The 16,076-nt window shown below is 36.3% G+C and overlaps 1 protein-coding gene across 1 annotated transcript in view; it reads right to left on the bottom strand.

The window, feature by feature from the left end:
* PRKG2 (protein kinase cGMP-dependent 2) overlaps positions 1 to 16,076 on the bottom strand; it is a 99,898-nt gene that overhangs the window by 68,029 nt on the left and 15,793 nt on the right. The window contains exon 3 of the mRNA XM_023637856.2: positions 1,874 to 2,040. Within this exon, the coding sequence (XP_023493624.1) occupies positions 1,874 to 2,040 (167 nt within the window). The remainder of the gene's footprint in view (positions 1 to 1,873; positions 2,041 to 16,076) is intronic.

The raw sequence follows: 16,076 nt of genomic DNA, 5'->3' as shown, positions 1-16,076 counted from the left end.
TTGGCTCCAAATCCTAAAGATTAGATATGCAGTTTAATAATTTCTCATTACAACTAAATTCTATTCCATTGAAAGCACTTAGTTGGACTGTTGAGTTGATATCATGGATCTCAATGCATTTCAAGTTTTTTTCCTAATTGGTTATGGCTCATGAGACTTGAGCAATACTGAATAATTATATGGAATAACAAAAGTTTAAGCTAAATATGTTTTTATTATTTGTTATTCATGCTATATTTTATAAAGGCAAGATTTTTAATTAACAAATTAATTAGCTCAATTAGTTAAGTTACACAATTCAGTCTTTAGGTAACATCATGATTAACTCAAATAAGAAACTATCTGATTTTCCTTTTCAAATGTGATATATCCTGATTTCAGTGGCTGTACTGATGCTGACTTCTGTTCAAACTCCTCTCCCCAAGCCTTTCATCAGAGTTACTGACAAGGAACAAGATGGGCTGACACGAGTTCATCCTTTCCTAGCAGGTTCCATAAATATTTCTTGACTTAATGACCTTTCTTCTCTTGCCAGAACGTTCTAGCGTTGCTAAAGTAGAAGTGAAATGGCCAAGAGAAAAGCTAAAAGAGGAGAGGATTGTTCTCGATTACCTGTCCCTAAAAACTTGAAGGCTAGCTAAATTGACTATAATCTACTTCTTGGGTAGAAAAATTACTTGAGAATCACTATAATTTTAAGGGTGTCTACAAAGATGTTTATGGCATATAATACATGAATACTTATGAAACTGGCATGTTTAAAGAATCAAAGTATATGAAAACAATCTTTTATACTCTATAAATAGAATAATAAACATTTATTTGTTTGGATAGGTAACTTCTGCCCCACACCTAAGGCCCCAAGGAAACAAGAATCATAAAAGATTGCCAGGAATTATAATGCAAAATAGAAGGCCACAGCACATCTCAGGTTACCATTCCATCTGAGTAAGCCAGTTTAACTTTTTTCCCTAAAACTCCAAAAGTTGGGACAAAATCAGAATTTGACAGAGTGTTCAATAACCATAAGCCATGTTCAGATAATTTCTTGCTCCTATATCTAAAAAAATTTCTTTAGGTAGCACTATAAGATTTATGCGTTTGATACGCATTTGAGAAATAAATCCTTTGCCTATCTAACCATTATAATCCACCCAGCATGTAAGCATGTTCAAGTGATCATATATGGCGGAAACCATTTAAATGGCCCTAACAACACCAGTTTTAACCTTAAGGCATTCCATTTGATTCATCTGTTGGTTAAATGTACCTAAATTATCTTTTGAAATCATTGGTATATAACCAAAATACTTTACAGAACCATGGAAATAATTGTTTTCTTTTTCCTGGTATAACAACCTAAAAATGTCAATATAAGCAGCAGTATTTTCTATACTTTGAAAGACGTTTTTGTAGTTGTAGGGTGAGTGGCACTGTGATTAAAAGTATGGACTCGTGAGTCAGATTGTCTAAGGTTGCATTCTGCCTCCACCACAAATGAGTTGTGTGGCCTTGGGTAAGTGACCTAACCTCTCTGTGACATAGTTCACATTAATAACATGGAGATAATGGCACTTGCCTAACAGAGTCGGTGAGCTGAAATGAGATCTCTCTATTAAGTAGTCAATAGGATGTCTGACATATAGAAAGGATTCAGTTAATACTAAGTATTATTATCATCATGATTGGATCAACAACGTAACTATTTCATGAGCTCAATCTATTATATTTTCTACAAACAGAGCAAGTAGTTTTGTATTTTTATAAATGTTTGCAAAAAATTATGAGGCAAATATTTGTTATATGATAACTAGAAAAATCTGTTATATAACAACTAAAAAACACTAGTTTTATGATAATTAGAAAAACCCACCTGCCAGCACAAAGATATGGTTTCCTGGTTCTCCTTGCTTAATAATGTAACTCCCTTGCTGGTAGTTTCTCCCATACATGCATTCCACCATGTCTTTGATCTGCTGAGGATCCAGTCTCTTCAGAAACTGATTTTTATTAAGGGCATCCGTAATGAGCTTCTTCTCACTGTTATAATGGAAAAGAGACATTAGTTACAGTTAATGAAAACCTGAATCTTGCCATTACTACTATATACTTACAACTTTTCCAGCAGGGATAAATTTTTTTCTAGCCCCACCAATACCTGACCCTCATAACTATCATACTTTACATGGAAATCCTTTAAAAATATTTTTGAGTATTTTTCTGGTAATCATTATTAAATCAATTTTTATCATCACTCCTAATTGTCATCATCACAAATGTAGCATTTATCAAAATCCCTGACACACTACCAATGGATATATGACTTTTAGATGGAAAGCAAATCTGGTTGGCAGGTGGACGGTGTATTTAACAGATTACAACACAGTATTCATCCACTGACATGCACACACGCATAGTGCCGATGGCAGTAACTTTATATTTTATTTAATCCTCACCACTCTCCAGTGAGATAATTACTATCCCTACTTTATCAATAAGTAGACTAAAAGGTAAGAAGCAACTTATTGCCTCTAGGATTTATATCTAAGTCTGTGAATTTGAAGTCTGAGCTACTTCCATGCCATCACTTGCCTCTTCTGAGCTGGAAAAGTCGGCTCCCTTGGGACTTGGTTTGATCAATCACAGAAGATGCTGGTGGTGGTCTGGGTTTGCCTAGATTTTGTACTCTTGGTATATCTAGACTAGACAGAACCTACATTTCCAATCTCACAGACTATTCATTCCCAAATTCAAGGTCCACTTATTGATAATCCTAGAACATTCTATTTTCTTTTGGAAAAGAAGTATCTCAAAATAATTACCCAATCAATATTACTATAAATTTCAAATGTTTTAATTACCATACCTTATATGGAGCTATCATAGAATTAATGAGCTGAAGAAAAGTTGCCTTGTGGGCTAAGTCAGAATCTTTGCACAATATATTTGCGCTCACTCAAACTCAGTGTGATTTTTTTAAAGAGGTTTTTTTTTCTGTATTTGTTATTCAAATTCTCTCCCATCACTAGCTTTACTGTTTCAAAATTTGTTATCTTTTTCTACATAGAAAGTTTTCAAACCCAAGGTAAAATTTCATGGAATTAGATACTTCCTTTATGACCCCATCCATCAGATCATTAGGCTTCATGAAAGAAACAGAATGAATTCTTGTACAGAAATCTCTTCTTCCCTCCAGTCACTCCATCATCCTCAGAGCCATCTAAACCTTGAGAACTTCTTTCCTCCTTCACCTAATCTATCACCAAATCTTGTCAATTCTCTTTACAAAATATCACTGTTATCCATTTTAGTTTCCATTTTCAAGGACGTCACTACAGTCCAAGAAAAAACCTTAGGTCTGGACACTTTAACAGCTTCTTTTTTTGGTATTTTAGTTTCTAGCCTCTTTCTCCCACAGTCCATTCTATACTGTATTATCAGGTTAATCTCGCTAAAAAACTAACTTCACTCTAATCTCATTCTTCCTTCATCCACTAAAACCAACAATTCATTCAATTGATATAGCGTATACTGAGAAAATACTTTTGCTAGATGTTCTTGTCAGTGCAAGTGGTAGAACTGTGAACAACAACCAAAAGCCCCAGCTTTCATGGGCCTTTCATGCTAGTGTAACTTTCCAGGAAATGTTTCCTCAAGGCCTACATATCCCAATATCCTAAAATACATTCCAAGAAGCACTGCTCCTTTATAAGCAAAAGTGTGCTGAGTTTAAACAATTTTGGAAATTCACAAAGCATACCTTAAAGGTTCAAAGAAATCTTGCGGTAAACAAATCTGTTTAAACCTTTTCCAAAACCTCAATGGCTTCTTTATTTATTTCTTTTTTTGGTTTAACTTTTATTAATACTCCATGGAAGTATTGTGAAAACTCTTTTCACCATAGAAGAAAATCAACATCCCACAATCTGATATTGCCCATTTCCCACCACATGGCTTCAGTATATCCATCTTGCACTTACTCCTTAAAATAAATCCTTTGTTATAGATAGACTGGTATCTTCATTGTCTCCTATGCCTGCCAGCTTTACCTTCAGGCTTGGCACGTGTTTTCTCCCCTAACTTAGTTTCTTCTCCCCTCAACCTACCCAAACCTTACACTCTACCAAGAAACCTCTCATGACCTCATCAATCCTGCCCGGATACCATAGCTCAGACAATCTTTTTATTCTACTCTAAACTCCTAAAGTACTTGTATTCATGTCCATTCAATTCAACAAATTTATCAAGCATTTACTTAGGACACAAAAATTAACTAAGCATGGCCCATGGCCTCAAAGAGTTCCCAGATCCTTTTAAACTAGTTTAGTGAATAAACATACTGTAATATTCCATTAGAAAAGAGCTCTCTCTGAGTTTTCCTCCAAACTAGATTATAAATTCTTGGAGGAGTGGGTCTTGTCTTGAATTTTCTGTTTAAGCAGCAGAATAAAGCACTGATTAAGAGTGTGAACTTTGCAACTCCTCCTACAACTATGATACGCCTGCTATTATAAGCACAACAACTATAACAGGTGATTAAAATATAAATTTACAAATCTGTTTGAAAGCTTTGGAGATCTATGAACATAACAAAAGCTTGATGAGCCATGATCAATAACAGAACATGAGCTTGACATTCACCTCTGCTTTTCTTTTCAAGGTATTTACTGACTTATAGGCAGCACTGAGTAGAGTTTTGGCAGTCCCAAAGGGTTAGAAAGACAAAAGTTTGTGTTCAAGACACACCATGATGAAGGGGTCCTGTTAAACACTGAGGATTTCAGATGGGATATCTAAAGGGCTGCAACCTAGAATTAAGGACTAACCAAAAACAAGCTAGCTCTCAAAAAGACTGAAAACCAACTTTGAAATGACTGATTCCTATTTCCTATTTTGGTCAAAATAATTTTCCCCTAGCCTAACCGCCTGGTAGAAGCAAAGGTAAATCTTTTCTGTAGGATGTTCACAAAATCTAGAACTCAAATTTTCTCTACAGTTTTTCATAAGAAACATCTGGTATGAGATCAAAAATTACTAGGCATACCAGTAGAAAAGATCGAATGACTGAAGACCAAGAAGAAAAAAGACAATAGAAATAGATCCATAGTAGATAAAAATGTTGTAGGCATCAGATACATACCTTAATATAATTGTAATTAATGTTTAAGAAAATCAAGGACAAAATGGAGAATTTCAGCAGAGAATACAAATCTTGTTTAAAAGTGAAATATAGATTCTAGAATTGGAACACATAATATTTAAAGTTTGGAACTAATAGATGAGTTTAAAAATCTCATAAAACACAGTTGAAAAGGGGTAGAAACTGAATATAGGCATGTAGAATATATCTGGATGGAAGACTGAAGAGAACCTGAGATGGAAAATACAGCAACAACAACGAAAACAAAACGAAACATAGGAAACATATGAGGCATGACAGAGAAGTTGAACATATGTGTAATCTGGGCCACTGAAGAAAGGGAAAGAACTGGCCTGAAACAATATATGAAGGTATCATGTTCAAGAATTTTCTTAAATCAATGAAAATACATCAAGTCACAGACAAGATGTACAACAAATCCCAAACAAAATATATACAAAGAAAACCATATCTAGTCTCATCATAGTCAAAGTACTGAAAACCAACTAGAAAGAGTAAACTCTACAAAGTAGCTGAAGAAAAGAGACACATTATCTTCAAAAGACCAACAATAGGACTGACTTACTCTTCAACAGAAATAATGGAAGCCAGAAGACAATGGAATACCCTCAAAGTGCTTGAAAGTGCCTATTTTAATATCTTTATCCACTGAAAATGTCTTCAAAAATGAAAGCAAAATGAATATATTTTCAAAAATGTTATTCCATTGACAACAGACGCAGAAGAAAAATTATCCCAGATGGAAAACAGTAAATGTTAGAAGGAAGAAAGAACAATGGAAAAAGTAAATATATGTGTGACTAGAAGAAGCTTACCTTGATAAAAGAGTAATACCTTGTAGAGTTTAAAATATATGACAGATAAAATGTATGAAAACAACAGCCAAAATTATAGGGGTGGGAGGGATAAAGGGGTTGTCAGTAAATGCAGTCAACGTAATTTAAGGTCTAGAAATGCATAAAAATATTGACCTATATTAGAAATTTAACAAATTAAGGATGCATGTTATAATGTAGGGTAACCCCTACAAGATTAGTCAAAGAATGTTTAACTAGAAAGCTTTTCTCTTCACAGAAGAGAAAATGGAATAATAATACATACCTGATCAATCCAAGAAAATGGCAAGAAAGTAAAGAAAAAGAAACCAATGAAGTGGAGCAAATAAGAAACAAATAGTAAGATGTTAGAGTTAAGCCCAAATATTTTGTATTTACATTAAACATAAATGTACTAAAAACCCTAATTAAAAGACCAAATTGTTGGACAGACTGACAAAAAAATTAAATAAAAAAGAAATACTAAATATGTGTTGCTTATAAGAGGTATGCCTTAAAGATAAAAATATAGAAATGTTCAAAGTGAAAAGATGGAAAAAGATATACTATGTAGACACCAATTATTAAAAACATTTTCCTGTATACAGGAAAGTAGACTTTAATGAAAAACACATTTCTAGAAATAAAGAGGAATATTTCATATTGATATCATCAGGAAGACATAAATATTCTAAATGTATATGCTCCTAATTAGATAGCATCAAATTGACAAAAAAAAAAAAGACAAAATTAAAAGAAGAAATAGACAAATCCACAATCATTTTGGGAGATTTTAACACATTTCTCTAGGTAGCTAATAGAATAAGCAGACAAAAATTAGTTAGAAAATGGAAGATCTAACTGGTATTTTAAAAGACTATATTCAACAAATTCAAATTACACATTCTTTTCAAGAGCACATAGAACTTTCATGAAAATTGATCATATGATGGACCACAAAGCAAGTCTCAATAAATTTCAAAGAACTGAATCATACACAGCATGTTCTTTGAATACAGTAGAATTAACTAGAAATAAATAACAAAAATAATCAGAAAATCCTCAAATGTTTGAGAATTGAGCAATACGTTTCTAAACAGCCCATTGATCAAAGATTAAATCATAAGGGAAGTCATAATATTTTGATATAAATGAAAAAATATGACATATCAAAACTTGTGGTATGTAGTTAATGCTAAGAGAGAAACTGACAGTATTAGATACATCACAAAAGAAGAAAGACTAAAAATGAATGACTTACATGTTCATCTCAAAGACCTAGAAAAAGAAAAGCAATTGAGTTCAAAAAAGGGAAAGGGAAAGAAATAACAAAGTGGAAGCAGGAAATAATAATACAGAAAGAAAAAAGTGCAATGAAGAGAATCAACATAATACAGCTCAAAATAGCTTATTTGAAAAGACTAATAGAACTGATAAATTCATGGCAAGACATGGAGAAAAAGAGAGAAAGAAAGAGATGGAGAAATTACCATTATTTGATACGAGAAAGGAGACATTACAGATATGAAAAAAATGAGTGGATAGTAGGAACAACTATTTTGAAAATTTACATTAAATGAAAAATTCCTAGAAAAATACAGCATACCAAATCTGACATAAGAATAGGAAATCTAATTAGCAATAAAGAAATTAAATAAAAACTCTCCCACAGAGAAAATTCTAGACCCATGTGACATTACCATTAAGTTTTCTAGACACGTAAGGAAAAAATATTATTAATCTTACACAATATTTTCCAGAAAATAGAAAAGAGAAATTTTTTCCCAACTTTTTTATAGTGCCAGAATAGCCTGATTACAAAAGCCCATATTACAAGAAAGGAAAATTAAAGGCTAGTATCCCTAATGAAAATAGGTGTAAAAGTTAAAACAAAACAAACAAAGAAACAAGTACATAAGATAACTATTCTAGATCAGACTGAAAATTAATTAATGTAATTTACCACATGAAAAGAACAAAGGAGAAAAAAATACTACAAACTCTTATTGGATGAAGAAAAAGTATTTGTAAAATTAAACAGTTGTATACGATTTTTAAATTCTAAGAAAGCTCTTAGAAAATTGGAACAGAGGGGAATTTCCTTAATCTGATAAAAGATATCCATAAAACAAAGCAAAAACAGAAAGTATTGCATCACATGTGAAATACTGAAAGCTTTCCTCCAGATATCAGAAATGTGATACTTCAATTCCACCCTGAGTCAGAAGTGTGAGCAAATTTAATAAGGTGAGACAAAAGAAACAAAAAAAGAAAAAATATCAAAGATGTAAACATAGGAAAAGAAGAAATAAAAATGCTATTCTTTCTAAAAGACATGGTTGTGTAAGTGAAAAATTCAAAAGAATGTACAGGTAAAACTATCAAAATTAATAAGTGATTTCAACAATCATTGGCTACAAAATCTATAAACAAATTCAATTGTATTTCTATATCCCAGCATCAAACAATTAAAAATCAAACTTTACAAATGACTATTTTAAAAAGATCAAAAACATAAACTGTATTGGATTATATCTAACAAAAATGTTTAAGATCTCTATACAGCAAAGTATAAAATATTAAGAGAAATGAAGGAAAATAAATGAAGGCATGTACCACAGTCATGGATGACAAGATGAAATTTTTTAATGATGTCAATTCTATTCACATTGATCAGGTTCAATGAAATCCCAAGCAACATTCTAAAAAAAACTTGATGAAAATTGACAAGCTGATCTAAAACTCTTACAGTTATAAGAAGGCCCAAGAATAGCCATCATAAAGTTGAAGAAAAATAGTAACAAAATTGGGAGACTCAAAGTAATGGACAGCAAGAATTAATATTAATCAAAATAACTAAGAGAATATACTATTGGCACAAGGATGGACAAAAAGACCTTTGGAACTGAATAGAAAGTCCAGAAACCCACCCAAACACACACAGATACTTGATTTATGACAACAGCTGTACTACAGTCCTGTGGGGGAAAGCAGACATCCATGGAAGATTTGTACAGTATAAAGTGCTCACTATCAAGGAACTTGTTAACTATCAAGGAAAAGCAAACCAGAGACACAATGAGCTACCACAGCATACCCACCAGAATGGCTGAAATGAAAGACCAACAATGCCAAACGCTGGTGAGGACGTAGAGTAACTTAAGTCTCGTACATTGTTCAAACATTTTGGAAAACTATTTGGCAATCTATATTAAATGTGAACTTCAATAAAATGTACTACCCAACAATTCTACTCCTAGGTATATATCCATCAGAAATCATATATATATGTATATACATATATATACCAAAGATGTGCACAAATGTTCACGGCAGGATTATTCAAAATCCCTAAACACCAGAATCAACCAAAAGCCCATAAATAGAATTGATAAATTGTAGTATGGTCACACAATAAACACTATATAGCAATGATAATTAATGAACCACTGCTATGTACAATGACATGAATGAACCTCACTGTATAAATAAAGGAAGCCAGACTCTGTAGAGTACATACTCTGATTCCATTAAAATAAAGTTCAAAAATAGGCAGAAAGTGATCTATGATAACACTAGCGCAGATAGCGGCTACCTTTGAGGTAGATAATGGGTAGGGATTGGAAGTGAGCAGGAGAGCCTTTTGAGATGCTGGTAATGATTTATTTCCTGATCTATTTAGTGGTTACATGGGTGTCTTCACTTCATAATTTGTGTACTTCGATAAAAAATTCACTTAAAAAAATAAAACCTGTGTATGGCTTTGGAGTCAGAAAATCCTAGTTTCAAATCCCAGCTCTGCCACTTCCCAGCTGTGTAACTTTGGTCAAGTCACTTAACCTTTCTGAATCTCAGATTTCTCTGTGAATAGAGCATAGTAATCATACCTACTTCATAGGAATATTATGCATATTAACTAGGACAAGGTGCCAGTAAATATTTAATAAATGGCAGCAATAGTTGTAGTTGGCAATGGTAGTAGTTATAACATGTTTTTTGGGGAGAAGAGTGGGATGGGAAAAGTTCTGGAAATCTTGGAGAAATAGAGGCACTGCCAAGACCCTATGCTAAGGTCAAAGTTCCTCCAGTAGGGCTGAATCTCAAATTTACGCCCATCAGGGGCAGCACTAGTAATTCTCCTCTAATCCCTTTCTACCCCCAACTTACAAAATTAATATTCTTCGCAGCAATAAACTTCTGCGCTCTAAGTTGCTTTGGAGGTCTAACTTTCAACGTCCACTGACGGTTTTTGTTATGCTGGGCCCTCAGACTTCCTTCTCTGGTCCTGTGTATTTTTTTTTTTTTAGATTTTTTTCATTTTTTTCCTTTTTCTCCCCAAAGCCCCCCGGTACAGACTTCCTTCTCTGGGCCTGTGTATTTTTTTTTTTTTAGATTTTTTCCTTTTTTTCCTTTTTCTCCCCAAAGCCCCCCGGTACACAGTTGTATATTCTTCGGTATGGGTCCTTCTAGTTGTGGCATGTGGGATGCTGCCTCAGCGTGGTTTGATGAACAGTGCCATGTCCGCGCCCAGTATTCGAACCAATGAAACACTGGGCCGCCTGCAGCAGAGCGCGCAAACTTAACCACTCGGCCACAGAGCCAGCCTGGGTCCTGTGTATTAAAGGCCAGTGTTCTCACTGTTTTTGTCATGTGTAGCACGTATCTTGCAACCTCCTTTGGGTAAGGCTCAGTATAAAGTAGGGACCAGCCACCTCCCCCTTCTTCTTATCTATCAAGGATTTCTTGTGAGCATAGAGCCAAGGCAACTTTACTTGTGTAGCATGTCACAGCCTAATCATTTATACCAATAGAAAGCCTATTATAAAACACATCTGTCAAGGGCACAAGAACTGGGGCTGGAGTGTCAGGGTATGATTCCTAATTCTGCCACTTACAAATGGTGGAACACTGCACAAGTCACTTAACCTTGCGTTTTCTCAGCTGTAAAATGACAATAAACACAGTCCAGAGGTCATAGGATTTCTATGAGAATTCAAATAGTTAACAGTATAAGGCACTAAGAACAGGGCCTGGCATGCAAAATATATTACATAAGGGATAGCTATTACCAATACAGGTCAGCAAGTTTCCAGCAACTTAAAAACGTTCGAGTTAAAACAGTTCTAAAAACTCTGTACTTGAGACCTGCCTTTAGTTATTTAGCAAGACTTCTTTATGATGTTGGTAAGATTTCTGACCACCCAGCCCCACTGCCTGTCCAGCCTCCCCCTACTCAGCGTACCACAGACCCATGGAAGTACTTGCAGGTCCCCAAATGTGCCAGGCTACTTTGTCTCCCTGCTATCTATTCCTCCTTCAAAACTCAGGTCAAGTCACCTCCGCTATGGAGGTTTCCCTGATCCCACCAAGCAAAGTGTGCTGCTCCCTCCTTCCTTTGTACACCTATCTCTTAGAATATTAATCACAAGACTGCAATAAATTTTCATTTCCCCAAAGAGATTGCGATCTTCAAGATTGTGACTATGCTTTCTTCATCCGCTTATTATCTAAAATCTAGAACTGTACCTGGCACACAGTAGGAACAAAATTAACGCTGAAGGGCATTCAAATTCTTTCTCCTAGGTTAAAAATCATGGGTACAGAGAGAGGAGTGGAGGTGAGAAATGTTAGTTACCTAGGAAACAAGGCACAGACAATAAATAGGATAAGCATCTCTTTATTTCCTTCTCCAAAAATTTTTTTAAGTGATAAACCAACAAGAAAAAAAAAACCTAATAAATGCACAAGTTTATAATTTGAGAAACCAGGATGAGAAAGATGAGGGCATTCCATAGGTAATCAGAAAATAAGTATGACTTTCTGCTGTCAACTCTCTCACCCTTTGTCCATGTAATTAGTACGGTTGTAATTTAATCATGTTTACTGTTACTTCATGCTCACAACAAACATTTTTCTCTCCCTTTCTTACGTGTGTGCAGATGATCCTATTCCCATGAGCATCGAAGAACAGAGTTTAATAATGAAATACTGAAAACAACCAAAACTTACAAGGAAGTTCATCTGACACACTCAATGATACGCATAATCATGAGTGTGCTGCATGGTAATTAGGTAGAAATGGTCAATAGTCCCCTTAAGCGTCTGTGAAGAGTATTGCTCTTAGATCATCAAACTGAATATTTCTGGAGTGAGCTGCAGGGAAGGCTGTTCCTAGAACAAAATGGTTCCCAATCGTCGCTGCACATTAGAATTGTCAAGGGAGCTTTTATAAACCCTATAGCCCAGGCCCTTACCTCAACTCAACCTAATCAAACCCTCTGGGGTTTGGACATCAGTATTTTTTAATACTCCCCAGGTGACTACAATGTGCACTTAGGGTTAAGAACTACAGCTGTAAACAAGAAAATGCAAGGGAGTTTGAAATTGTCCTTTCCCTCTATTTTCCCACAGCACTGGGAGCAAGCTTCCATTGAAGGCCCATCAATCAATTACTATCAACTAATTAGCAGTCATTGATTAATTAACAATAATTAATTAATGTTTGTTTGTCACAAGACTTTGCCATGTCTTACTCTCCTTTGCAAGATAAGAAATAAATACAGAAAAGAGAAAATCAGTACTCTTCTTTCCTTCCTCCCAGCATCCTGTATGGAACCCGAAACAGTCTAGCACTTATGGGTATGCTGTCAAGTCAGCCCCAGGACTCTGGACTTTTTTTTATTGTGTAAAACATATATAACATAAACCGTACCATTTAGACCATTTTTAAGTGCACAGTTCAGTGGTATTAAATATATTCCCATTATTTCGTAACTATCACCATGATCCATCTCCAGAACTTTTTTAATCGCCCCAAACTCAAACTCTATACTCATTAAACAACTCCCCATTCCCTCCTCTTCACCATCCCTGGCAACCTCAATTCTGCTTTATGTTTTTGTAAATCTGACTGTTCTAGGTACCTTATATAAGTGGAACAACACAATATTTGTGTTTTTGAGTCTGACGTTTCATTTAGCATGTCTTCAAGGTTCATTCACGTCATAGCATGAAAAAGGAAGAGATTTATCTTTGTGTGAATATCTCATTGTATGTATATAATGCATTTTTTTCTATCCATTCATTCATTAATGGACATTTGGGTTGTTTCCACCTTTCAGCTATTGTGAATACTGTTGCTATGAATATGTGTGTACATGATTCTGGACATTTTATGTATGACTTTACATATCCAGCATAGCCAAAATTCTTAGCCAAAGAATCTCACCCCAGAGAAGCAAAAGGGCCTGGTGTGGCATGCAGAATTCTAAGATGGCCCCATGACCTCTACCCCTCTGCTGTCACGCCCTTGTACATTCCCCTTCCCTTGAGTAAGAATGGAAACTGTGACTTGCTCCTTGCCAACAGAATATGGCAACAGTGATGGGAGGGTCACCCATGTATGCTACTTAAGGCTTCATCTCAGCCAACTCTAAAGACATTCTCTAGCTGGCCTTGAAGAAGTCTGCTGCCATTTTGCAAGAGGGCCCAGGGGAGGGACATTTGGCAGGAACTCTGGGCAGCCTCTAGAAGCTGACGGCAGTCCCCGGCTGACAGCCAGCAAGAAAATGAGGACCTTAGTCCTACAACCACAAGGAAATGAATTCTGCCAACAATCACATCAGCTTAGAGGCAGACCTCTTCTACTAGAAAGCTCTAGAAAAGAACTCAGCCAGTTGACAACTTAACTGCAGCATTGTGGAACCCGGAGCAGATGACCTAAAGAGCTGTGCCTGGACTCCAGACCCACGGAAATGCTGAGATAACAAATACGTGGTGTTTAAGCTGCTAAATTGGTGGTAACTTGTTATGCAGCAAAAGAAAACTAATACAGCGGGTCTCCCTGAGTTTCTGTTTCCAAGAGATTTTGAGTAGTATCTTCTTCTGCTCACTTTTTTTACCTCCCTTTTTCTCATCTCATCTGGAGAGAAGGGACTGGAAGCTACAGATCTTTCTTTCCTTCATATTTCCCAGAGCTTGATCCATAAACCCCCAAAGGACAATCAAAACTGATGCTTGAAATTTACCAATTAAAATTAATTTGGCTTGACAAACAAATACTCCTAGAAGGATTAAAAGGAAACTGGGAGTTCCTGATCACTCACACTTTAGTATGAATTACATATAGGACATCCTCTGGCCATTATAGATCTCAAAAAAACTATCAAACAAGACTGCACTGAAAAATCTACAACTAACAAATACTTCTAAGGGGGGTCAGCATGGAGAGGAGGAGACAAATTATTTTAAAATGAGACTTTAAAGAAAGGAAACAGTTTCAGTCAAAGGATAAATAGAAGAAATGTATCTTTCACATAGAAGGTACTTCCAGAGTCTAAAAACTGAAAAGCTTTATCCTTGGCTTCAGATCTTTTCCCCTTCTTGAGAATTTTATTGCAGTTTAAACCCTAGCAAAGGTCAGGCAGCAGGAACCGAGCTGTTTAGGTTTTCAGAAAGAAAAGGAAGGCTCCCCTGGAAAGTGATTGCCCTGCATCTTAGGAGGCAAAGGTCAGTGACAACACTTCCCTCTGATTCAACAAGTAAGAAGAAAAAGGCCTCCGTCTTCTCAACTATACTATTTCTACCATACTCTTTCCTGGCAAGGAAACAGGCAGTATCCAGAATGGCACGGAATGTTTGTGAGGAAAAGCAGAGGTAAGAAGAAGTGAGTGAGGAGAGCTGTAGGCTCCTGCCCGAGCCCCCAGGACAACGGTTCAAAGCCAGTACTGCTACAGTCACCTGAAGGAGCCAAGCAGATCCGCAAACTGCTACAAATATCCTATAAATCAGTAAGATAGCAAGCAAAATAAAATGAGTACAGGTTTCAGAGTTGCTCCAATTAAGGGGTAGCTGTCCTGACCTCTAGGTGAGGTTAGACAAGCTTTAGGCGCTACTAAAGATGAGCATGGGCTAGTTACTTATGCTTGCTAAGCCTCAGATAATAATACTTACCCGGCAGGTTTGTTGTGAAAATAACTGAGACAACTATAGCACGCTGTGGTCATAGCGCACTGTGCCTGGTCTACAGCAAGTACTCAAAATTGGTGTTGGTGGTCATTGATTAGTCTGATATTGAGAACAGGGGAAAATTAGGAGAGAACAAAATAAAAGTACAAGTGAAAGAAATGGAGGCAAGAAGACAGAAAGAAATACAGAAAAGAGAAGCAGAAGAGGAAGAAAATAAAACTAAAGCATGAGCTTCACTGATTCAATACTCAACAAATATTTGTTGAATTGAATTGCTAATCTGAAGGAGTAAAGGGAATCTTCCTAGCCAAGGCTACTGGGTCAAAAATTGCTATGCTTTCATGAAGGATAAAAATATCATAGTGCAAGCTCCGACTCCTAGGAACGTAGACCAGAGGCGAGGGGAGGTTGGGAGTCAGCTGCATACCTACAATGGGCGCTAAGACTTTCGACTATTCATAACAATAAGTCCTCGAGTCCTGAGCATTTTCGGAGGCTTAATTAAACATTTTTCCTAACAACTAGCAATTGAGAGACTGGAAGATTTGAGGATAAATTGAGAAGGAGCAAAGGGCAGCCATAAACCAAGCAGAAGACAATTTGAGAGGCTGAGAGAGGGCCGAGAGGAGTGTGCAGAGTGAGGAGAGCCAGTGGCCCTTGCCTCCTAGAGAGAAAGATGAAAGCGCAGGGGCAGGAAGTGAGAGGGGCCTGGGGCCAGGACTCAGAAAGTCTGCCCAAACCTATTTTACTGCACCCAGAGCCATGAAGGCAGCTGCCACTGAATTCTAGGCAGGTTCTTCAACTTCTCCCTGCTCCTTCTCTCTCCTTTTCCTTGAAGTTTAACAGCACCACCCACCCCACCCCACACCCAACTCCAAGGGGAGCCATTCACATTGTAGGTTGCACCATCTGGAAGGGCTGTGCACACTGTGGTAAAGAACACATTTTTGACATCAGGCAGCTGCAGATGTGAAACCTGGTTCAACAAACTACCAACACAGGAGCTTGAGCAAGTTGTTGAATGCCTCTGAGCTTTCACCTCACCTTTGGGACAAGAGGAAAGCAACACCCACCTCACCAGACAAGTAAGTGTCCAGCCTCCATGAGATAAAGGACAGAAAACAACAGACATC

This window comes from Equus caballus, chromosome 3, assembly GCF_041296265.1.
Source record: "Equus caballus isolate H_3958 breed thoroughbred chromosome 3, TB-T2T, whole genome shotgun sequence".
Classification (NCBI taxonomy): domain Eukaryota; kingdom Metazoa; phylum Chordata; class Mammalia; order Perissodactyla; family Equidae; genus Equus; species Equus caballus.
This window is presented reverse-complemented; position numbering and strand designations above follow the sequence as displayed.